Genomic DNA, 25,824 nt, shown 5'->3' with positions numbered 1-25,824 from the left:
GATGTTCACCAACCCCACTTCCAATGGATGGCTTATTTCTAAAATATATAAAGAACTAAAGAAACTACACATCAAAAACCCAAATAATCCAATTAAAATGTGTTACAGAACTAAACAGAGAAGTCTCAACAGAAGAATCTCAAATGGCAGAGAAACACTTAAAGAAATGTTCAACATCCTCAGCCATCAGGGAAATACAAATCAAAACTATATTGAGATTCTATCTTATACCTGTCAAAATGGCAAAGATCAAAAACACAAATGACAGCTTACACTGGAAAGGATGTAAAGTAAGGGGAACACTCCTCCATTGCTAGTGGGAGTACAAAGTTATACAGCCACTTTGGAAATCAATATGGCAGTTTTTCAAAATATTGGGAATCAATCTACCTTAAGACTCAGTTATACTAATCTTGGGCATATACTCAAAGGATGCTCAGTCATATATAGGACACTTGCTCAACTATTCTATAGCAGCTTTATTTCTAATAGCCAGAACATGGAAACAGCCACGATTCCCCTCAACCCAAGAATAGGTGGATAAAATATGGTACATTTACACAGTGGAGTATTGCTCAGCTGTTAAGAGAAATGACATCAGAAAATTTGAAGGCAAATGGGTAGAAAGAGAAAAAAAATCACAGACACGGAGAGATGAGGTAGTAAGGAAGGCCCAACGTAGGGGACACATCAATCTCTTTGGGAAGGGGAAATAGCGGAGATCCCCTGGGTGGACTGAGGGTGTGGGGATCAGGTCAGGGGTGGGTGGAGGGGGAGAGTGGTGAAAGAGATGACTGGAAAGAGGCAGGCACTTTTAAGAGTCAGGTAGAAAGTCAAGTGAAACTCCCATGAATCCACGAGGGCGATTCCAGCTAAGACTTTTAGCAATAGTGGATATGTAGACTGAACTGGAAGTCTCCTGTGGTCAGATCTGAGACTACTCCAGCTGTCAGCAGAGAGCCTTTATTCAGTAACTGATGGGAACAGATGCAGAGACCTCCAACCAAATGTTAGGCTGAAGAGAGGGTGGAGGGATTGTAGGTGCCAGCGGGGTCAAAAATACCACAAGAAAATCCATAGAAACAACAAATCCTAAGTGGCTCATAGAGTCTGAGCCAACAACCAGGGGCCTGCACTGGACCCACCTAAACCCACTATATATATGTGACAGTTGTATAGTTTGATCTATTTGTGGAACTCCAACAATAGGAGCAGGGATTGTCCCTAACATTTTGGTTGCCTCTTGGGAATTTATTCCTCATAATGGATTGCCTTGCCCAGCCTAAATACAAGAGGATGTGCTTATACTTAGAGGAACTTAACATGCCATCATATGCCTAGGGGAGGCCTTCCCCTTTCTGAACAGAAACAGTGGAGAAGAGGACTGAAGAGGTGATGAAGGGGAGGTAGGGGAAGGGAATGGGACTAGAGGAGGGAGGAGAGGCTGTGGTTAGGATATAAAATAAATAAATAATAGAACATGAAAAAAGAGTGAGTCAGGTCTCATTTAGGCTCATCATCACACCTAAGAATGTTATCTGATGCCTTAGTGTGCTTGGGTGCACACTAAGGTATACAGAAATACACCTTGAACTGAAGGATCATAAATAGCAGAAATATACTTCTAATTCTGAGGCGGGAGGTCTGAGACAAAGGTTCCAGAAGGTTTCCATATATGGATTGCTCTGTTTCACTGTATCTGGGCAAAGGGTCTCCCTGGGTTGTTTGACGAAGACACTAATCCCAATTACGAGGACTCTGTCTTCATGATCTCATTACCTTCTGATACATTGAGGGAAGGATATCAGCATGAATTTGGGGGACATAATCAGTCCACAGCAGGTAACAAGAAGGTGGCATTTCCTACATATTGTCTAATACCAACTTCTTTGTTGAGTCCCTTTCACATTGACCATTCATCTCAGTTTAGATAGTACTTTCAATGTTTATGATGGAGGAATTGGAAATACAGGGATTCGGGGTCTTGTACAGGTAGTAAGATGAGGAGCCAGAACACACAGGATTTGCATATGGAATATTTCTATCTTAGTCACTGTTTCATTGCTGTGAAGAGACATCATAACCAGGTCAACTCTTATAAAAGAAGCATTTAATTGGGGCTGTTTTACAGTTTCAGAGGTTAGTTCATTGTCATCACAGTGGGCAAACATGGTGCTGGAGAAACATCTGAGAGTCTATATCCTTATCCATAGGCTGAGAGACAGATAGATACTGGGCCTGACATGAGCTTTTGAAACCTCCTAATTCTATCAAAGAGTTCTACTCCTTGGTGACTAAACATTCAACTATATGAGCCTGTGGGGGCCATTCTTATTCAAATGACCCACAGTTATCATTTCTGCCATCTAAGGCCCTGATGTGAGTCTGCGTGCATGTGAGTAGGTATTGTACATGCATGCATATGTGTGTGTGTGTGTGTGTGTACATTGTGTTTGAGGGACTGTGATGTGAACACATGTATATGTGTGAAGTCAATTATGTGTTTAGGGTGGGAGGGGAATGTCTAAATTCACTGAACAGTTTTCCTCAGTGTGTCCTTGACACTGCTCCTGAGTGACCTTTCCTTCCACTGTTTGCCTCAGACCCTATGTGCTGTGACTCGAGTTTATCCAGACCATGGAAACAAAAAAGCAGGAGGCAGGTGGAGTGCACCATGGCGTGTTTATGTGAGGATGGGGGCTTGGCGGGAGGCAGAGGGGAGAGGGAGCAGGACTTGGGCAGCACATCACCTGCTTTGCCTATAGCCAAGGATACCAGTCATTTTGTGTCTGAGAGGCTGGGTGGAGAGCAGGGGGTTGGGAGGATAGCCTGGAGCTTCTCTCTGCATAGAAGACATGCTCTTTGTGGGCTTCATGTTGAGGGAAAGCACTTTATTTCTTTAGTTGCAGGATGCTGCTGTCCTGGTCTATTTCACCTGCCAGAGAACCCTGGAGTCATATAGGGGCTTTGATCTGAGAAACAGAGCAGGGCCCAGGAGCTAGAATAGGACCCAGAAGCTGGACAGTGACCACACCCCCCTCCATTATAGGTATATCCCCCAGGCCTTTCCCGGCCACTCCAGAAATGCTGACGGGTTTCAGGATGTCTCTGGAAGAGCACCTTCCATGCTCCCAGCAGGGATGGGGGAGGGGGGGTAGGAGGCTTACCTTGATGAAAGTGACAAAGCCACTGTAGAGCAGTGTGAGCAGGAAGAGAGCCACAAAGGTGCACAGTGTGGGCCACAGGCCATTCTCCTCATCTATGTCCATGTAGCTGTCGCTTTGCTCATCCCTGATGCACAAGTTGGGGATGGTGCTGGACATGCCTGGGGAAGAAATAGTGCTCATGAGAAGGCTTCCATGCAACAACAGGTCCACTCTTAATTAACCAGCTCTCCTGTCCACTGAAGCTGAGGGTCCAGCTGTCCTTTCCAGCAGCAACATTTTGCTTGTATATCCTCCCTCACCAGTATTTACCACCTTCCCTCAAAGGTGCCTGCTAACTGCTTTGCCCCACAGGGCCCTTCCACTCTACCTTTCCATATAGCCTGCTGGTTCCTCGGGTCTCACTCATAGATTGGTCTGGGTGAGATTTGGCAGATCTGAACCTAAACCTGATGTGAATGTATGCCTCTGCCACCTGAATGGTGCAGGAGATGGGTTGTTACTTCAGAAGACCTAGAAATGGTGGCCAGAGGAGGCAGGCTGCCCAGCAGAGGCCTTCTCAGGAAGATGTGGCATGAAAGAAGCAGAGAAGGGGGAGTGGCATTCTAAGAAAAAGTGTGCATGGTGCAAACATTAGGAAAGAGCGTTATCCTGGGAGTCAGAAGGGGCCTCTGAGACTTGGCGGGTGGAGGGGGAGATCTGAAAGCATCCTAGCCATGGTCACTTAATCCTAAGGGTAATAGGAGGGAACAGAAGATGTTAAGGAAGGTGATGTCATAACTAAATGTGTGTATGAAAATCCCAGCTGGAGACCGAAGAGTGGTCCAAGGCCAGACACAGTGACGGCTGGTGTGCAGATCTAGGAAAATGCACATCCATAGAGAGTACAACGCCACTCAAGGTGTGAAAGACCAGGCAGGTGGGTCACAGGGCTGCCTGGGTTGTCCACTCCATAAGTACAGTTTAAGGTTATAGGCATGCTAGGCAGAGTCACTATGGTGTCTGTGGATGGGCTGGCCCGGTCATTTCACCAGATAACGGCGGTGAGTACCGAAATTGTGTGAGCATTATAGACCACTGAATCTTAGCATAAGAACCACTCAGCAGTCTCCTTTACCCATAGTTCCCAGTTTCAATTACCTATGGCTGGAGAACATGACATTGAACAGTCACTTGTTCTGAATTATGGTTTGGAGCAGTGGGATGGGCTCTTGCTCTGCCTGGAATGCCAGCCCTCCCTTTGTCTGCCCTTCAAGCTGCCCGCATGCCTGTCTGTTGTCAGTCAGGACCTACCTCAGCCACCGGCTGATTGCTGAAGCAACACAGAGCTTGACAACACCAATGGTTTCAGGCATCCACAGGAGGCCTTGGGACAGTTCCCACAGGTAAGAGAAAGTAAAATGGTTGTTTGTGTTTGTTCATTTGTTCATTTATTTGGTGATCATTTCTTACTGTAACTTACAGAAGTACTGCTCTAAACTCTACTGAGAACATAGAAAAAGCAACTTTCTTTGCCACATGCAGTATGAGGCAACTGAATACAGAGGTAAGTGAGCCAGCCAGCCAGTGGGCATGATGGCCATTCAGCATAGAAAGGTCTCAGGCAAGGGCAGGAGCAGGAGAGTGCCTGGAGGACTCTGACTCTGCCAGGAGGCAGTGGAGTCCTAGAATCATGGGAAGAACTCATGTAAGTGAGAAATAGCGGACGGTGGCTGGGTGAGAGGGTTCTCCAGCAGTAGGATCTCTCTGGGGCCTACTGTGGACAAAAAGTGCTCAGAGAAGACTTTCCAGAGGGAGGAGTTGAGTTCTGTCACACCCTCTGGGATTTAATATTGTAAAGAAAACTATGAATGTTGCCCTAATAATTCATATCCCCAAGGTCTAATTCCATGTACTGTTTTTGTCTTGGTTATCAATCACTTTGTATCTTGTAATTGCTGATTACATGCTAGATATTGTATAGACAGGAATTGCAGAGTCTGGGGTGAAACAGAGGTGCACATCCTCTCCTCCATCAGGCAGAGAAGGCCTGCTCTTTGGAACTGGGAACTGAGCTGGGTTTGCTGGCTCTAGGTGCTTTGGGATAGAGTCAGTCTGTTACATTCAGCAGGGCTTGGAGCTGGTGTAAGACTGGCAATCTGCTACTCCCAAGCTCTGCTCCCAGGGTCTGTTGGCTAGCAGTGTCCTATGTGGGAGGCTGGGTGAGTGGTGATTAGCTCAGAATCTTGGACTTTTCTATGTTCTTATTCCTTTTGCCAGCTAAGGTACTCATTAAAGTTTTGCTCGATTTTTTGATGCCCTCTTTCAGATGGTCTGTCGTTCTGCCTGTCTTTGTCTAGGACAAAATGAAGGAGCCCTCTCTCCTCACCTGGGGATGTAGTCTCCCTGAGCTTTGTTGGCTCCTTGGCTCACTAGTAATTTTAAATAAAATTGTGATGTTAAAAGTTTACTTGGTACATTTCTTTTGCCATGGCCTGAGTACCTAATCAAATGTCCTTCCACCTCTATGCAGACACACGATGTTTAAGAGATTGCCTTGGCAGCAGAGTGATGGAAGGGTGGGAGGGGCAGAACGGGATTCACAGAGGCATTGGTGGAAAGCTAAGAGGTGCTGGTGCCAGAATAAGAACACTGCAGTGCTCAGGAGCTGGGGTGACGGAGGACTGTTGTGTGGGACTCAGGCGGATGTAGCTATCTCATGACATGTGATGCATGGCGTAGAAGAAGACCGAAGGGCAGGATGAGGGGAAGTGGGAGAGGACATAGAGAGGTAGGCTTGGGGTGGCCTTTTCTAATGAGGAGGGCCACAGGGCATGCCCGGGCTTCCCAAGCATGCTCTGTGAGTGTGTGCAGCGGGTACTGATGCTGGTCTAACCCTAGAACTAAGGGTGACCTTTCAAGGTCTTCAGAGAGATCCCGAGGGAGGCAAGTGAGGGAGAACCTTAGTGTTCTTTCGGGGAAGAATGCCACAGGAGAAAAGAAGAGACTCATTTGGGGCAGGCCCCTTTTAACAGTAATGTGGTTTCTATACCAGGGGAATAGTTCCAGCCTCCCTCACCTGGCAGGAGGTCGGTCCATGAGAGACAGTGGGGTGTAGTTTCTTTCCTCAGTCAATACAGTGCAGCCAGACAGTAAGAGTGGCCTTTTCAGGACTTTCTCACTGCTAGAACCCCGAGATCCTGAGGCATATACAACAGACCAGGCTTTCAAAGCCTAGAGCCAGGGCTGGCAGGCTGGCAGTTTGGCTGGGCCTGGCATGGTCTCATCTGGTTGCTGTAGGCCCATCCTGTAAGTTAATTTTGTGGCCCTTTGTAGGGGGTTGTGGACATACTGTGACACTGTCAAGGCCTAAGTGGGGAGCGTAGCCAATCTGGGCCAAGGCTCTGAAGGCCACACTGAGAATAGGGCTTACTTAAAATTGCTATGTTGAGAGCACAACTTGACCGCATATGAAGATGCCTGAAAATGCCTCCACAGCCTGCACCATCCCTACCACACTCATACTTAGGGGCTTGCAGGTGAAGCCTGTCTGGATCCTTCCAACCCGAGTATATGTGAAGCTTACAGCAACCCCGAGTTATGGTCCTGTAGGCTCTCCAGCAGATGAGAGAAAGGAATGAGATAAATGACTCTCTGCTTCCAAGTCTAAGGTATCAAAGACATAACATCTTTGTGGTGTGGGATGGCAAGTTTCCTGTTGCAGCAGTTGGTGTTTTCTCTCCTCTGGGGGTGATTGGAGCTCCTGTCACCAAATCTGGGTTGTCCAAGAGTGGAACATTTTTGGAGGAACTCTTGGCTGATCATTGTCTTTTATATGGTATGAGATGATATGCCTTCTTGAATTGGGCCTATAGTATGGTTTTACTCAAATGGATGCCAGACTAGAGGACATTTTGTAACCCCTGGAATGGCGTGGCAAGCTGACTATGGTGCATATTGCATGGTCTTTGCCGTGTGACTATGGCTAAGCTGACTGCCTCTAGAAAATCTTGCTTGTGTAAAGAAAGAATACAATGGAAAAAAAGACACACAGATGCTGCCTTCCACTTTGGACTCTGATTTTGAGAGAAAAACAGAGAAAAGAATATGATGAGATGCTGGCTTGCTGTTTCTTAGAGCTGGCAGGGGCTAAAGGAAAGACAGTACAGATTAGATCTCTGCTAAAGAGATCTGAAAACTTGGAACCCATGAAGAAAATAAAACAGTGAAGAGGGAAAGATTCTCTCATAGCCTGGAGGCAAAGGGCATGGACGAGGATAGGATCCGTGGCACGAAGTGGAAAACTGAGAAACTGAACTATTCATCCTTCCTTGAGACAAAGGCTGCATTTATCCGAGGTGACATCTGGAAAATCATTCCATCAATATCCAGTTCCCTCCAAGAGGGAATGTTTTAAATTCAAAGGAAATAGCCACACAGTAAGGGAATGAGAAACCAATTAGACCTGTGCTAGGCAGCCTTTCCTGGGATAAAAGCAGAATAGACTTGCACATTAGGGATTCTTGGTTATTACTGACTGAGGTCTACATATACGTCAGACAGGACTGAAAGACAATTTAAAGTCCTTGCTGAAGAAACTAAACACATGAAAATATTGTTTAATGCCCAATTCATTGAAGTGGTAGGAGTGAGTTTATTGAAGTGTTAAGAAGGGGGTTGACTCAACAGGGATTAACTCAGGTATGAGGCTTCCGTGGCTTTGCTGAACTCCATTATGGCATACGATCTTTAAGAGTTAGGTGAGACTCTGGTAGACCTGAATGATTCAGAAAAATGAGTAAGTATGGTTTGTGAGATGCTAAAACATTTGGGAGAATATTAAAAAGGGGGGGGGTAAGCAGAGAGTGGGAATTGTACAAGTCACTAAAAAAATATGGCAAAATTTGTGTTAAGCCAAAGTTTCCAGAGAAAAAATTCACAGAAAGCCAAACTCTGTGCTTGTGAATTTTGAAGGCTAGAAAATAATGAAAGCTTCTGGCATTCTCTTGAAATATTCTGACTTTCTGCATGCTCCACAAACTGGTGAGGTCTGTTCCTGATTATGGCATCAATACATGATGGATGCATCATGGGCAAATATGTACATCTATCTGTCCCATATGGGATTGTCAGGTGAACTTCATAAAAGTCTATACCTCTCAGTAAGTGTGTCCTTACCTCTGTGGATGCTGCCATGGGCCTTCTACATAAGAGTGCAGTGGGAAGAGCTGCTAGTAAGGGTTTCACCTAACACAGTGTTTTATATATAGGCACCCATAGAGAATTGACAATAAAAGGGGCCATAATTTTACAAACATTGATAGGGAGAAAGTGACTGAGAACATCCAAAGTCAATGATACTTCAGCCTACCTTACAACCTGGGTTGATAGAAGAAAACAATGAGTCATTAAGAGGAGTCACAGAGTTTAGACATGGAAGGCACTGTGTGTAGGTGGAAAAAGACACTCCCCAAATCTAGAGTTCATTGAATGAAAGTCCCAGTGCCAGGGTGGGCTACCTCTTTATTAATCATTAATGAGATATGCCCTTGATAAGCCATAAACCACAAAGGCTATCATCACTGATGTTAGTTTCATCCCAGAGTTAGATGGCAAATTCCTACTCCTAATGACTCCATAAACTTTGGCTGCATGACAGAGAAAAGAGGCTAGGACTGAGGTGGAAGCTGCCTATCTTCTGGCTGGCCTTTGCAGTGCTGGAAGATGTTATATAGGTCAGCAATCGTTCTTGACTATGGACTCTGAGTGCTACACTAACCAACTTGTCATCTAGGATCTGCCTACTAGTGCAATAGTGGCATGACAGTTATGGGTGCAACCTACTTCTTTCCTGTTGGATTTAAGCTCTGCTTTATAGTAGGAGATTTGTGTTTGGTATCATAAGCCAGGGAAAAGACATGTGGCCAGAGAGGTCATAGGCTCTAGTAGAGAAGCAACTGCTATCGTTTGTTAAATGGATGCCACAAACTTGTAAAACCAGATAGCAAGCATTTGCATTTATGTCCACAGACTACTATTACTATCAACCTCACTTATGGAGGGAAGCTTCATTACAAAGTGAGCAGTAGTGGTTACTGGAGAGATTCATACTTGGTCAAGCTGCTGTGGAAAGTAGCCCAAGAAAGTAGGTAAACACTTGCATCACTTTCTCCAGGGTTCAGTGAACACCATGGGGGGGGGGCAAAAAGAATGTAAGAGCTGTAGGGAGGAGACAGTGTTGTGTAGTTATTTCTCCTGAACTGAAACAGATAAGCACATGTCCCTTTTCTGTAGACAGTGCAGACCTCTCCTCCCAAACAGGAATATTTCTTTATCACAGACACCCAGTGCTGTACTTGCTTGACATTCTTACCCAGTTGTGACTTACCACTTATGTCCAACCTTTTGCTGGCATTGAGCTTGGTCTGTGAGGCCACATGTTCCACCATACATGTATAGGTGTCAAGTGAAGAGTTCAGAGTGACTGGTATTCTTAGGACACTCCAGGTCTGGAACGTGTTGCCCCCAGGCTCTTGGGTGGGGTGGGAAGTGGCAAAGTACGAAGTGTTTATTTTACTTTGGAACCTCAGCCATATTAGGTGGATATCTTGGGGGAAGAAGCCAGAAACCTCACACATGAGCCACGATGACATCTCAGGATGGGTAGATGTAGCCAGGAAGTTCACAGAGAGGATGCTGGGTGCCATAGCCTCTGCAAGGAGAAGTGGTAAGAGGTGTATTATCTTGTCACACTTGACCTGGAAGTATCTAGAAACTTTTGGGAGGATGGAAGACACTCTCTTTTCTTATCTGACTACAGTGATGGCCTGAGCACTGTTGGAAGAAGGAGAACATAAGGGTAGGTAGGGCATTGGACAGCCTTAAGGTGGGGTGGGGATAGTTTTCACCTGGATCACAAAGTTGCCTCTGCTTGGGACCCAAAGGTAAGTAAAGGCCTATTCTGGAGGCTGGAGACATTGCTTCTCCTGGTCACTGTCTAGTTCAGTGTCTAGGAACACCCAGTGCCTCCTTAATAGACCGAGGCTTTGTTACTGTGTGACTTATTGCCAGTATTTAAGAATGTAGACCAGGTTTCTTTGGTGCCTTGTCTACTCTCCATGGCCAACATTTTGTATTTTGAAGGCCAGACTAATCCTAGACTTTCTATCTTCCAACCTGGTGATCTCTCTCTCTCTCTCTCTCTCTCTCTCTCTCTCTCTCTCTCTCTCTCTCTCTCTCTCTCTCTCTCTCTCTCTGTGTGTGTGTGTGTGTGTGCTTGTGGTGGTGGGCATTGCCAGGGAATTTGTGGATGGGGCTGAAACATTCCTTCTCCTGTACTTATGAGATACATGTGCTCAGGTTACGGTCACCCTGGAGCTATGGAGACTGCTCTGGCCTGTCCCACAGAGCCCTCAGATCCCCCCTTAGCCTGAAAGGTGAGGGAACCTGTTTTCCAGTGCTGGGAGTGGCACTGGCTTTGGAGGTCCTAAGAGAGCCCTTTCATGCATTCTGTGTGTATCTTCTAGTTCTTGTTCTAGCAGAGACCCAGTAGGCCCTCTTGGATGTTCCTAGAGGTCACAAGTTTCTCATTGTTCAAGGACATTCTTCTAAAACTTATAACTGTATTTTCAGGCTCACACAGCTAATAAACCACTGAGCTACAAATCTGCAGTAGTTCCAGGGTCAACAATAACACAAGGCCTCTTTCCTCCTTTCTTTCTGCCTTTCCCTTCTTATCTCTTCTTTTAGCTTATTTATATTTAGAGACAGGACTTTTCCCATATCTGGCTTATTTACTTAATGTAATGTTGTTAGGTTTTATCCACACAACAAATGACAGGATTTCTTTCTTCAGTAGAAGAGAGTCTCAAATATTTCCTTTATCCACCCACTGATGGGCCCTTGAGTTGATCGCACTACACTGAACAGGAGAGTACGGGCAACTGCTGAAATCCTGTCTTTTGAGCTTATACTCAGAAGCAGAATTTCTGTATTGCACAGTAGGTTTAGCTTTACACTTTGGAGGTCATGTGACTTGGGGCAGCACCCCCTTCCCACAGGGTGAAGTTCATCAGACATTCTTACATGTGTCAGGGGACAGCTCGTTTTAGTTTTAACTTGAATTTATCTGATAACTAGTGACACTGAATATTTTTGATAGATAATCTTTTAAGGTATTTTCTCATTTTAAACTTGTATGTATGATTTGTCAATATTTCTGTAAATCTACATGTTGTCTTTTGACTTTGTTATGTGGGGACCTGGGCTTATTCTCAGTACATGGCAGGCTGACCACCTACATAGGAATTCAGGCTGGGGAGAATCACAAACCTTGAGCTTCTACAAACAGAACTTCTAGCTAGGCCATTTTTGTTGAGGTGGCGGATGAGTAAGGGTGAGACTTAGGGCTAGCCCAGTCAGGAACTGACACAGAGAGACAGTACAGTTAGGAGGAGATGAGGGAAGCCTGTGGGGCTAAGAAAATCCTGGAGTCTAGTGTGATGGTTCCCCTGGCCTGCTAGTGGGATTCTTAGGTATCTCAGAGAAGTTCTGTTGTCTGTCTGGTTATATGCTTTCAGAGTCCACGAGAAGCTCATAGTTTGGTTCAGACACACAGAGCTCAGGTCTATGGGCAGGTAGACTCTTGTACTGGTCCTTCCTCTGTTTAGCATTAGCTTGTCTTTAGCTCAAAAAGGGATGATACATTCACAGGGTTAGGTGGTGGCATCTGTTGGTACCTTCTGGGGGCCTGGATTGCAACAGGCACAGAAGACATTTTAGTCACCTTTTCTACCTAGGATGTACATTGACAGCTCAGAGAAGGGGTCATGGAGGGTTTCCCTGAGGAGGAGGTGTGATATTGAACAGATGAGCCGGGATGAGGTGCACTGGACTTCTTACCCACTATGTCCCTTCCGATGTTAGTAGCTTTGGTGACTTCCACTGGGGGAGGTGAAGTGGTTTTCTGCGAGGATTGAGCATTCCATTTTTCTGGAATCAAAGACGTGATGGACGAAAAGTAAAGGTGAGAAAACAGGGTTTCCTGAGGTACCCAGGGGAGTAGAAAGTAGCAAAAGGGGAGGCCGCAGGATGGAAGGGTACTAGTATGGAGAGCTCCGTGCTCAGCCATTGTCTTTGCTTTCCCAGTTGCCTCCTTGCACTTTTAGTACAGAGTCCCCAGGGAGGAGAGGGATGGGGGAAGAGTAAAGAAAGGGAGGGACCAAGGGAGGTGCTTCTTGAGCACAGGTGGGGGTCATGCTTCAATTAGTTTTTGAGCATGGCTGTGGGAAACCCCATAAGATCTTTCTGCATGGTTCAGGGATACTCACCAGGCACCTGGAAATTCTTTTTAGTATTCAATTTGGAGTTGTTTATGAAGCAAGTGTGGGTGCCGTTGAGTTCTGAGGTCCACAAAGAGAGCTGGCTACTCATCACGTAACGGACACCGTCCTTTTGGAAGGGGAAGGTCCTCTTAGTCTTGTGCTTTGCGTTTGAGTCCCAGCTGATTTCCAATGGCTGGTTTCCAAATACCAAGCAGGCCAGGCCCACTGACTGGTTTTTCTTTGAGAATTCACACTCTGAGATGAGGAGGAACATTTGAAGTTCCTTGGAAGAACCTGTGAGGCAGACAGGGGAGTCCTGAGGACATGGGACTGGAAACAATAGTGACACCTGGGCAGTGTCACTCCATGCCAGATTCATAAAAATGACTCAGTCCCAGGTAGGCTGGGAAGAAGGGCTTTGAAGCCCTCTGGCTAATCTCAGGAGTGCCCATCTCTCTGTCACCATCATCTCTTTTCTGAACCCTCCTCAGCTTTCTTGGGAAGAGACCTACCCCTTGCTCTTCCAAACACCAGTGACCCTATCCCTCCTGGATGTAATTCTCCCATGACCTTGACAGGAACAACCAGCCTTCTACATCCTCAGAACCTCCCAAGTAGCCTGGAGCACCTGAGCAGAGCCTTCTGGCTCCCTTTCCCAAGGGAGGCATGCTTTGGGTCTCTCTGGGCTACTTTTCCTTCTCAGGTTCTGGTATGTCATATATTTTCAGTGTCCCACTCCCCATATTCCAGAGACATGTAGAGGATATATAGGTGCAGACATGGGGTAAATTGTGCCTCTCACAGATTTGCTTGCTGAAATTCTAAGCCTGGAATTCCAACATCCACTGTGGGGATGCCAGGGCTCATCACCAAATTCCAGATCTATTTGAGGCATTGCCACCTCAGCATCCTGCCTCTCATACCAGCATCTGTGTTGGTTTCCTTGGGCTGCTGGGGGAACACACCACACGTGGATGCTTGAGCAACAGAATTCTGTTCTTTCCCAGTTCTAGAGGCCAGGAGTCTGGGCCACAGCAAGCTGGTATCCTCTGTGTCACAGCACGTCTGTCAGAGACTTCTAGCCCTGAAGTCATGACCTTTGGCCGACCCTTGTCTCTTGGCACCAACACCCCAGTCACAGTCTCACTTTCCTGCTTCTTTCCCCATGTATCTGCCTGTGCACCTACTGCCATGTTTCAAGAACGCCATTCTGCTGGGTTTGATGATCCAGCATGAGCTCCTGTCAACTAGATCAGCCACTATGATCTCAGAGCTAGAAGTCTGTGATAGGCTCTCCCTGTGGCACAGAGGACACCAGCTTGCTGTGGCCCAGACTCCTGGCCTCTAGAACTGGGAAAGAACAGAATTCTGTTGCTCAAGCGTCCATGTGTGGCACGTTCCCCCAGCAGCCCAAGGAAACCAACACAGATGCTGGTATGAGAGGCAGGATGCTGAGGTGACAATGCCTCAAATAGATCTGGAATTTGGTGATGAGCCCTGACATTTCTACAGTGGCTTCTCAATAGCTTGCTGTTCTCTGTGCCCTGCAGCTACCCAGGTGAATCCCAACTCAGGGACCATCACCAAGGTGCTATCCCAGACTCATTTAATGCCTCTTTAGGAGCTAGTCATCTACATAGTTCCCTCCCAGGACCTGCTGTTCTCTCTCGGGCTCTGCTCCCAGGCCCTCCTCTTCCTGCAGTTAGCCTGGACTTCCTATGTCTGTGGGCTTTACCAGCTGTCCACACCCTGAGCAAGGAAGTACCCTGTACTGCCCTCATCTTGTGTTTGCAGGTCTTTCCTCTCTGAGCTGAGGCCCATGACACACACCTCTCTTCTTTCTCCTCTTGTTCCATGGCCAGGCCTTTATCTGTCTGTCTTGAGTGACGCAGGGCCTTTATCCTGTTTCTTCATATCTTTCCAGCAGTTACCATAAACAGAGAGTTTGAGTTTCTGAGTTACTGACTGATCTCCAGGGCCTGGCACATTTTAGGAGAGGTACAAACATCCTGTATATCTCAGTCAACTCCCATAAGGTACACCCAACATACCACAAACTTTTGGGATAAGACCCAAACTATCGTGATAGCTGGGAGCAGCACCACTCCAAGATTGTGGGCTGGGCTCCAGAGCAGAGACCCAAACTGGAGTCTAGTTTCCAGATTCTGAATGCTTGGGGGAAATCAGGCTTGGGATTTTCTCTGCCCTGCTTCCTTTCTTCCATCAGGGTGGATAAGACAGAGTGTTACCATTGCTGTCAGAGCTCACTCTCTTTCTCTTTCCCTCCCTCCTTCCCCTTTTCCATCCCTCCTTTCCCTCTTTCTCCCTTAAGTCCCACCAGACCATTCCATTGCCGGTTCTCAATCTCCCTTCAGACAATCCTTGCCATGTCAACACTCCAGGACAGGTTTGAAAATAAAACAAATTTCTTCACAATAAACTGAGTTCACAAGATAAGGTATTTATTTCCAACAACATTTGTAGTCAGTACAGCTATATGTGGTCCAGACCCTGCTTCAGGGTGCACAGGTTGACAAAGTCCTTGACCCGGAAGTCCACCTCAGAGCTCCAAGCCAGAGGGTGATACAAGAAAGATAGGAATAAGTTTACTAGTCCTACAGGCAGTCCCGCCCCAGGCCCAGAGGTAATGCCCTTGTGGGAGGCTTTCTTGGTCTCTGATGTCCTTTGGCGTTGTGAGTCACTTCACCTGCAGGTGACAGAGACAGTGTAAATTGCTGTCCATTTTTAGGGAGCAGAGGTATGGGTAATGAGAACTGGTGGCTCCCTGCCCTGTGTACTCAGCCCCACAACCACACTACCTTGAACAGCGTCACAGTGGTGCTGTAGAAGAGACTCAGGAGAAAGAGGACGATGAAGGTGGAGGCGGTGGTCCATAGGTTCTCAAAGCCTTCCTCCTCAGCATTCACCTCCCCCTCTGTGAAGGGACACACAGAGGGAGGGTCAAGCCAAGCCTTGGGGTGGTTGAACAACTCCCTGAGGGTTGGAGAGTCTTAGCCAGTTTTGACTGGTTCCCCTAACAGTTCAAGCTAGACAGGCACAGCATAGGTCAAAGTGAAGAAGGCACCAACTTGGGGCCTTATCCTGGGAGCACTGGGGCAGCAGAGGCAAGCAAGACAGGTACAGCACATGGACATGGGAAGAAGGCAGAGTCAGGAACCCTGGCATAATGGCTTTGGTGTTCTCTGGACTTCCTCTGAGCAGGTGGCAACGTCAGGACTGCTTAGACTGGAAATTTAGAGTAAGGTTCTGTCTCCAGGCTTCGGGAAGAAGAGCATGGGGCACCTGAGCCTGTCCTTCCTTACTTCCTGAAAGACTCAGCATCTCATGCTCCTCTTTGAGCAGAGTTCCTGTGTGTGGCTTGTCCTACTCCTATTAGTAATGCTGGGTCTTGGTACCAAGAGACAGACAGCGAGGGAGACAATGGGACCAGGGCATTTATTGGGGTCTCTGACTCCTGTAAAGATGAGTCTGCAGGAATATCTAAAGCCCAGACCCCAAATTATTAAGAACGTGAAGAATTTCCAGGATGCAGGCCCAAGGAGACAGTGTTATTGGGTCCTTACAGGGACTCCAATGACCCATGCTGGAGGGACTCAGCTTCTTCTGGACAATTGCGTTATGTCTTCTGTATTCTGGACTGGGGACCAGGGTATTTGTGAGTGGGACAGGCACTCTCCCATTGATCTCCTTAGGTGTTCTACTAATGGAGGCACATTCAAGGGCAACTTTTTGCCTTTGGGTGGATTTGAACATCACGTGCTCTCTCTGGGCATAGTCTGTCTTGTGTCTGTCATAGGTGGTCAGAAGGCTGTCCCATGGTGCTGGGACAGGAAGGCATGTTCTTTGCTTGGAGCTATCTCCCCTAAGCATAGACTGAGTTTCCTGAGAAGCTTCAGTGACCCAGCCTAGTGTGGTCTCTCTGGGCCCTGAGCCCTGGAGATTATGGCCTTGGTCAGAGCCTAGGTGTACTTGTGTGCCATGCCTGTGCACTTGTTAGTATGGACATTTGGTTAGCTAGATGTTTCTGTACATGCGTGTGCATGCATGTTTTTGTGCCTACATGGTTCAGTTGTTTATATTTGTCTATATTTTGTTTCAGTGTACACATGTCCATGTGTGTTGGCATCTGTTTCTCTGTGTGGCTCTGTGTCCATGTCCATTTGTATGTTTCTGAAGGTATTTGTATGTGTCCATGCAAGTATGTATGCATGTGCTCATGTGCATGCATGTATTCCTGAGTGTGAGGGTGGTTCTGTGTATACTTTTATGAATGAATACATATTTGTGCATGTGTCTACACATGTGTGCCTATATCTGTTTGCAAATGTATGTCTCTCTGTGTGTGTCTGTACATGTGCCTGAATTCAACAGGGTAGCAAAGCTTCCAGCCATATATCTAGAAGAAGCTGGGGGGATGGCATGCTTACACCTGTCTATTGTAAGTCCTTTTGAGTTCACACAGCAGGAGGCAACTGGCAAGGTAGAGGAAGGGTCAAGGTGGAGGAAAGTCTGCAGGGTGTGCTCAGGGCAAATACAACACAACATAGCTGTTGCCCAAGCAGGCAAAAGCATTGCATAATCAAAACCAGTGACTTTTGGATGGATTTTTTTATTTCTAATTTTTATAAAATGCAACATCTTACTCTGACATGGTTAGTTTGCAAACACAGAGCAACTAGACCCCCAGAGCCTGCCTGGTAAGGGGCTAGCATGGTCAGTAACAGGTGCTGCCTGTGTCAGACATGATCAGGGATACATTGTACAGTGTGGGTTTACCAGTGGACTTGTCCACGGTCCTCTCGGTCACCATGTGTGGCAGGGCCTCGTGGCCTACAACACAGGTGTAGGTCTCCCCGGAGTTCCATTCCTCCTCTGTCACGGTCAGGATGCTGTGGGTGAAGTAACGGTCTGGGGCCTGGGGTTCTGGCATGGGGGCACTGGTCACATACTTGTCTGAGGACAAGGGTTGACCCCTCTGAAGCCACTGCACAAAGATGTCTGCAGGAGAGAAGCCTTTCACTAGGCAGGTGACTGTGGCTGACTCTCTCAGGATCAGTTGCTCGCGGGCTGGTGGCAGCAGGTACACAGCAGGTGGGTGCTTGACCACCTCTGTAAGCAGAGACAGTGGTGAGGATAAGGGTGGAAGGGGACCTGCCATCCCCATGAGATAGAGGAAGGGCACTGGTACTAGAAAGGAAGGAAAGGGGAAATACCTACCACTGGACTTTGAGATAAATTTCTTCTGTGGTGAAGGCAGGTCCCTGTGGGTCACGGTGCACACAAACTCCTTCTTGCTATCCCAGTCTTCTACACAAACATTAGCCACACCCATGGCACTGAAGGTGCCATTGGGGTGGCTTTCAGTGAGTGTGATCTTGGTTTCCAGTGGTTCACCATTTTGGGAAGCCCAGGAGATATTCAGGGTGTCATAGGTTGCCAGGTTTGTGACTAGGCAGGTTAGCTTGGCAGACTTGTTGATGAAGATGTCAACAAAGGAGGGGGGGATGGGGAAGGCTAGGATGTCTGTGGATGGATCTGCAGTCAAGAGAAGATTGTGTCAGTGACTGTCTAGTTGTGAAGTCAAAGAAAAGTTTAGTTTCTGTTCCCTAAATAGTACCTATTAATTTACTGAGCCTCTGAATCTCTGCTTAAGGGAAGACACTAGTCTTGGCCCTTGAAGCCAAGGCTCAAGGAGCAAGGGGCCATGTTAGGGTGCATTAGCCATACTTATAAGAGGGTTGCTTTGATCTGGGAGGGCTAGTTACTGGGCTTAGGACATGGTACTCACTGGCAGCACATGAGGAGGACACATTCTTCCAGAAGGTGAGACCCCTGTGATCCACGCGGCATGAGTACACATTCAGGTTCAGCCAGTCGCTTTCAGTGATGGTTAATGTGCTTATAACCTTGAAGGTTCGGGGTCCAGATCCTTTGTCTTCCCTAGTTACTGGCTCTGTGGTGAAGCCAGACTTTACAAGCTTCCCATCATGTAGCCAGGACACTGTGATTTGTTTGGGACTGAAGTTGGAGGCCTCGCAGATAAGTCTGGACTTGCGTGGTGCAGGGCCATAGAAGGCATCACGTGGCGGAATGAACACACTTACATTGGGGTTTATCTCTTTGACAACTAGAGTGAAAAGACAAGGTATGAGCTCAGCTTGGCCTAAGCCCCAGCCCTCTGCTCCCCCTGGGCCACGCCTGGGTCTCTGCCCCCACTGGGACAGCTTGGTTCTTACCGGGAATGGGCACACGTAGATCATTGTTGTTGCCACCATGGTGGGCTTTGCAGACCAGGTATTCATCGGAACCTTCAAGGACATTCTTGGGAGACAGGAAGACCTGCGAGGTGGCTATATACTTGTTTCCTGTCCTCAAAGTCGGGAAAGTTCTGACACCCTGGTTGATTTCAGAGTTGTTCTGGTAGTTCCAGGAGAAGGAAATGGAGCTGGGCAGGAAGTCCCGTGCCAGGCAGCCCATGGCCACCAAATTCTCATCAGACAGGGGGCTCTCGCAGGAGATGAGGGGGAAGAGAGTTGGGGAGGATTTACTCTCTGAGGACCAGCGAGGGATAAAAAAGAGAAATGGAGGAGTGAGAGTCTGTCTTCTTGTCCCCTGCCAGTCACGCGATCTGTACACTAACCTGCCTCTGTGGCTGGTGTTCTTAAGGCAGACAGGGCTTAGTTTAGATACGGTAGTAGGAGGACCTGGCCTATTGGGCAAAGCTACTGAAGGTTATGAAGCCAACATGGCTGGAACGTTGGAAGCCTTCACGGACATGGAGAGACGCCTGCTAGAATGGGTGGATCTGGCCCCTCAGCCATCATCAGCCAACTCCAGGGACCCTGACCCTGGTTCTCAGGGACAATCCTAGTTCCCAGCTTCTCAGGTAGGCTTGACCCTGCCCTGCCCTGCTTCCCTCTGAGACAGCAACTGAGAGAAGCCTTCTCATTCCATAATAATAGGAATCCCATCAGGAGGTAGAGGTTGTGGGGGAGGGGCTCAGGCTTCATATCACCAACTGAATCCACACACTGGGAGGGCAGGTTGCTTGGTTCACGCAGTAGCAGAAGTCGAGATTGCTACTTGTTCTGAAACCTCTCTAGCCAAGCAGACAAGGTGTGTCAGGTAGGAGCAACGTGGGTTATGATGGGGGAACTCATGGAATCATCTTGAAATTTCACCTTGGCATACATTCTAACCAGAACACAATCCTAGCCAAGCTGGTCCAGGCCTGGTGAAACTCATTCAGTTCAGCTTTACTCTTTCCATCCCAGACCTGCTCATCTCAGTCTAGCTAAACTATGTCAGGCCCAGTGCACCACAGCTCATCCCAGCTCCCTTCACTCTCTCTTAACTAAACTAGCCTGAGTCTAGCTAAGTTCAGCTTAGTTTATGTTAGCCCAGCTCAGCTCCACTCAGTTCATTCTATGACAGCCTAGCCCAGCCTAGCCTAGCTAAGCTGATGCAGGCCTGGGTAAGCCTAGCTCATTCCAGCCCAGTTTAGCTCAGGCGGGTTAAGGTTGGCCAGCACACCTCATCCCGGCTCAGATCAGGTTACCATACCAGTTTAGCTGGCTGAGCTCATTTTAGTTCATCCCAGCCTGGCTGATCTTAGTTTAATTCAGGTTAGCCCTAGTCAGCCCAGTCTAGTTCAGCTCACCCAGCCTAGTCAAGCTCAGTCCTCTTCAAGTAAGCTCAACCCAGGCTAACTCAGCCAGTCCAGCTCAGCATAGTTCAGTCCAGCTCAACTAAACCCTGCTAATCCCAATTTATGCCAGCTCAGTTAGCCTAGCTCCCCCCAGGTCCCCCCAGCTCAGCTCAGCTCCCCCCAGCTCAGCTCCCCCAGTACAGCTCAGCTCACCCCAGTTCAGCTAAGCTCACCCCAGCCCCGCTCAGCTCACCCCAGCTTAGCTAAGCTCCCTCCAGCTCAGCTCAGCTCAGCTCCCCCCAGCTCCCCCTAGCTCACCCCAGTACAGCTCAGCTCACCCCAGCCCAGCTCACCCCAGCTCAGCTCCCCCCAGCTCAGCTCAGCTCAACCCAGCCTAGCTCAGCTCACCTCAGCTCACCCCAGCTCACCCCAGCTCACCCCAGCTCAGCTCAGCTCACCCCAGTACAGCTCACCCCAGCTCAGCTCACCTAAGCTCACCCCAGACCAGCTCAGCTCAGCTCAAACTAGCTCAGCTCCCCCCAGCTCAGCTCAGCTTACCCCAGCTCACCCCAGCTCACCCCAGCTCACCCCAGCTCAGCTCAGCTCACTCCAGCTTAGCTCTGCTCATCCCAGCTCAGCTCAGCCCAGTTCACCCCAGCTAAGCTCAGCTCACCCCAGCTCACCCCAGCTCACCCCAGCTCAGCTCACCCCAGCTCACCCCAGCTCACCCCAGCTCAGCTCACCCCAGCTCACCCAGCTCAGCTCACCCCAGCTCACCCAGCTCAGCTCACCCCAGCTCACCCAGCTCAGCTCACCCCAGCTCACCCAGCTCAGCTCACCCCAGTTCACCCCAGCTCAGCTCAGCTCATCCCAGCTCACCCCAGTTCACCCCAGCTCAGCTCAGCTCATCCCAGCTCACCCCAGTTCACCCCAGCTTAGCTCAGCTCACCCCAGCTCAGCTCACCTAAGCTCACCCCAGACCAGCTCAGCTCAGCTCAAACTAGCTCAGCTCCCCCCAGCTCAGCTCAGCTTACCCCAGCTCACCCCAGCTCACCCCAGCTCACCCCAGCTCAGCTCAGCTCACTCCAGCTTAGCTCTGCTCATCCCAGCTCAGCTCAGCCCAGTTCACCCCAGCTAAGCTCAGCTCACCCCAGCTCACCCCAGCTCACCCCAGCTCAGCTCAACCCAGTACAGCTCAGCTCACCCCAGCTCACCCCAGCTCACCCCAGCTCAGCTCACCCCAGCTCACCCAGCTCAGCTCACCCCAGCTCACCCAGCTCAGCTCACCCCAGCTCACCCAGCTCAGCTCACCCCAGCTCACCCAGCTCAGCTCACCCCAGTTCACCCCAGCTCAGCTCAGCTCATCCCAGCTCACCCCAGTTCACCCCAGCTCAGCTCAGCTCATCCCAGCTCACCCCAGTTCACCCCAGCTTAGCTCAGCTCACCCCAGCTCAGCTCAGCTCACCCCAGCTCAGCTCACCCCAGCTGAGCTAAGTCACGCTTAGTATAGTTTAATTCATCTCAGTCAAGCTAGCCCGGCTCATCTGAACTCAGCAGTCTACCTCATTCCAGCTCATGAAGTCCAGCTTTGCTTGCTTGCCCCAGAATGATCACCTCAGCATGGTACATCTTAGAAGAGCTCAGAGAAGCTGAGCCTTTTCCAGTTCAGGCCATCTGTCTCAGCCCAGCTTTGCTTGCTAGAGCCTTGCTCACCAGGGCTCCCAACCTTGTTCATGGAATTCTGCTCAGTCAGCTTCATTAGTTCAGCCTTCTCTGTACAGCTCTTTTACTGTGGCTGGGATCCTGGAGACCAGGAGATTTAGCCCAGCCAACCTGTCGGTCTCAGCTGTGCCATCTCTTTCTCATTTCTGTCCAGCCTTCATTCTGAGTATCCACACTCTGATCCCTGTACTTTCACACTGACCTTAGCTTCAAAGCACTGTCCTTCGATACCATTCTTTAACAACCATGAAGTATCTTAACTGGCAACTTCAAATTCATTAGACCATCTTGAGATGTAGATCAAGAAGGTAGTAATGTTTTCTATAAAAACTAAAAACATCCTTTGCTCCAGAATCCCAGCATTAGCCTGGGTCTTTCTTACTGAGTCTCATTTAGCTTCCACTTTAAGTTCCTTCTAGATTAAAACCATCATTAACAACCACTGGGGCATTCGTTTTATCTATTGCTTAAGACAAGGCAGTATTGATACAAAATTCAAAGTCACATGTGTAACTGAGGCAGAGATAGCACTAGTAACCCAAGTAACACACTTTAACTGAAATAATTCCAGATGATCGTATAAACTTTCTCTAAGATTTCCTTAAAATACCAGAGCCCCATAATCTATAACCTTTTTCTTTTACAGGTTTTTAAAAGAAAAGTTAAATGTAAGTGACCCAGACATAGCATTCAAAAGACGCACAAATGTTTATGTCTCCTCCTAAAGCAGTGGCTGAAGACTAAGTCCCTCTCAAGCAGAAACAATCATCAAACACAAGCTTTAAGAGCAGCAGCCACAACTGTGGCTGCCTCTGGCTTACCGTTTAGGGTGCCTGGTTTCGGGGAGGTCCAGGGTCTCTGAGTGGAATTGGTACTTCAAGGCCATCGAGACTGGCTGGTCCATAAGCAGCCAGGTGAATGAGTGGCAGAAGCCACAATAACTGTACATTCCCAGGTCTGGGTGGTCCTGGGAGACCCAAGGTCCAGGTCTGCCTAGCAGCAACCCAGTCTTAGACCTTTGGCCAGTTCTTCAACAAGAAGCCGGGCCAGAAGGAGTTCAAAGAGAACATGTCTGTTGTGGATTGACTTAGATGCCTTCTTTCCTTTGCACTATCTGACCGAGTGTCCTCTCGGGCACCAACTGTTCAGCTGAAATTATTCTAGGTAACTGCATTCATTTTTAAATGCTTTCTCTTAAAGTGAATACTTAGGAAGTGGTCTTGAAAAAAGACTTAGGGAGCCAAAGGAGCCATCTTTACCAGAAAGTCAAAGTCTTTCTTAATCACAAAGGCAAAACCAACTAGCTTAAAAAAAAATCATGAACAAAGTCACTGTAAATGCTTTGGGTATTGGAAAAAGAACTGAGTTGAGATCAATGATCGGAGGGAAGAATAATTAAGTAATTCAAAAAGTTTTCTAAATACATTAGAAATTAAATGCATGAAAGCTCTTTGGTTTCTTACATAGTCTAACTTTGAAAATGAATACATCTTAGAAGCTGATAACTTTAAGTTTGTGAAAACTAGAACTTCACAGGATAAAACCGAAAGATTACTAAGTTAGAAGAAAGAGGGCCTTTCCAGTTTCGGCTGAATTCCCAACTTATTTTAGAAATGCAAATTACCCAGGTGTTGTTTTGCTCAGTCTGGACTTTCAGTTCTGCCGGACTGGGCAAAAACATTTCAAAACTTCTTCAAACCGCAGCTAGAAATTTACCTAGTGGCTTTGTTTTTCCTTCCCAAAATAGCCTCACCACATGATCTGCTTCCTGCAGCCTGCAGCAGGTGTCCTGGACCTGTCAGCCATCTTGACTCCTACTCAACTTTGCTCAATTCATTTAAAAATATTTTAAACTTAATTTATTATTATTAAAAGTCAGTTCTGAATAGGATGTGAAAGACCCTCATTCCCCCTCCTTCCTCTGCTGAACTTTCGGCAATGCCAATTACAGACAAACATGGCTTCAAATTGAGTGACTAGAATTTTCGATACTTGGACATTTAAAAAAAATGAATACTTGAAAAATCTCCCACATTATAAAGTCATAGTATTCTAGCTATTTTTCTCAGGAACCACTTTAAGGATAAAAATGATACCTTCTAATATTCCATAAGCACACTTCTATATTTCTTTGGAACACGGGACTTCTGTAGGCTACCCAGCTACCTTCCTGAGATGAGCCCACTGTGCATCTCTAAGACCAAGGCTAGCTGCCGTCCCTGCTTGATTTACTCACTTAGACAGTTCTTTTTCCAACAAAGAAAGTTTTGAACAGTCAAGTGCAGAACATGCCTCACAAGCCTAAGGAAAGTGCTCGGCTCTTCTCCCTGCACTGAGCAGCCTGCCGCTGTATAAATGCTTACACAGACACCATCCTGAAACACATTTCTCAGCAACCCTGTGATTCCAAAAACTGAATGCCTCCTACCATGTCTCAAACTATCCCTCTAGCCATGGATCATTTCAACATCTCACACAAATGAGTCCCCTACCCCATCATCCAGGGTCTCCCCCAATACCATCAGACAGGTCCTTCCCTAATAGTCTTTCAAAGGTGTAGAAATATTCAAAAGGCTCTTTGATCCCTAGGCAGTGAGTCCCCAGCTTCTTTCCGCCAGCCAGCCACCCACATTCCAGGACTAGTCTGCAATGCTCAGAAAACTTCATAGGCAAAGGTTAAAAATAAAGGCCCAGAGAGGCCATTCTTACCTGAAGAGACCGTGACTTGGGTCCCTTGACCCCAGTAGTCCATAGCATAGTAATCACAACGGTGAGATTTCCATCCATACCACACAAAAACCCCCCGAGCCTGACTAGAGTGGCCCCTGGGCTACTCAGGTACTATGTCGACTCCCAGTGCCCCACAAAAATCAGTCATTCAAATCATTGTCCCCTACTCCAATCCTTGCTTGGGCAAATGTCCCTGGAACTCTCTTTAGTTTTCAAGGCGACCAATGTTCCAGCCTCACCTCTGCAAAACCAAATAACCACTGGCTCTGGACTTGGCACCATAAACTGGTAGCCTCTAATTCACACAAGAGTCTGATAAATCCTAGATGGAAGCCTGCCCAGACTGCAAGCCTCAGTTCTGGCAGACCCTTCCTCACACTTCAGTACTGACATCGCCACAGACCAGTGGGGAGAGAGCCCTGACCCAGACCTCTCTGTCTCAATTTGGAGGCAAAGGGATGGAATCTCAGCTCCCAGTTATAGGGAGTCTTGGTCCGGATAGCTCAGAGTCCCCCTAAGTACATTTAGAATGGGTAAAGTTAGGACTCACCTGAAGAGACAGTGACCAGAGTCCCTTGACCCCAGTAATTAAACCAGTTGTCACATTGTGACAAACATGATAAGATCCCAGACAATAAACCGCTCTTGACAACAGCCCCAATATCATCTCAGACGGAGCCCAGTGAGGGACAAGGATAGTGGGGTTAAGGGGACCCTAGCGGCAAGGGAGGCTGGAATCCCCATAGACCCCTGGCTATAAAGTCTGGGAGCTGAAGGTGAGTCAGCCAGGGCCCATGAAGACCCTTCCTGACTCCCAGGTTGTCCCTAATTTTTCACGACCTGAAACTCAGATATCCTCATTTCCCCCAACAAATGCAGCAAAATCTGTCTGAGTTGAGAAGAAGAGAGGGGCTGGAAGGACTCACCTGAGGAGACGGTGACCATGGTTCCTTGGCCCCAGTAATCAAAGTAGTCACACTGTCACAAGCCCCTTTAGTGGGTGTACACAAACCTCTACCTCTATCCTTCCACCCAAGCCACATTTCCTATGGCTGCCACTGTCCCACAGGTTGTAACTTCTAACTGCCTCTTATCCTGGGAGCAAAGACTCCAGCCTTACAGAAAGACATCTGCAGTATGCTGAGTCTGCAGAGGGCTCAACTTGGAGAAATCTGTGAATATCTTTCCCAGATTCAGAATACAGGATGCAGAAAGAAAGCCAGCTTACCTGAGGAGA

At 47.8% G+C, this 25,824-nt stretch overlaps 3 gene segments (V, D, J or C); all 3 read right to left on the bottom strand.

Moving 5' to 3' along the window:
* The window catches only part of LOC119819860, a 719,441-nt gene that overhangs the window by 47,509 nt on the left and 646,108 nt on the right, over positions 1–25,824 (bottom strand).
* Positions 1–25,824, bottom strand: part of LOC121677273 — a 160,450-nt gene that overhangs the window by 134,398 nt on the left and 228 nt on the right.
* Positions 14,908–25,775, bottom strand: LOC119819540. The segment is given in 7 exon segments: positions 14,908–15,173; positions 15,286–15,401; positions 17,264–17,596; positions 17,705–18,022; positions 18,276–18,614; positions 18,724–19,038; positions 25,514–25,775. Coding segments are annotated over 7 exon segments (1,449 nt in total).

Source organism: Arvicola amphibius, chromosome 7 (assembly GCF_903992535.2).
Source record: "Arvicola amphibius chromosome 7, mArvAmp1.2, whole genome shotgun sequence".
Taxonomy (NCBI): Eukaryota; Metazoa; Chordata; class Mammalia; order Rodentia; family Cricetidae; genus Arvicola; species Arvicola amphibius.
This window is presented reverse-complemented; position numbering and strand designations above follow the sequence as displayed.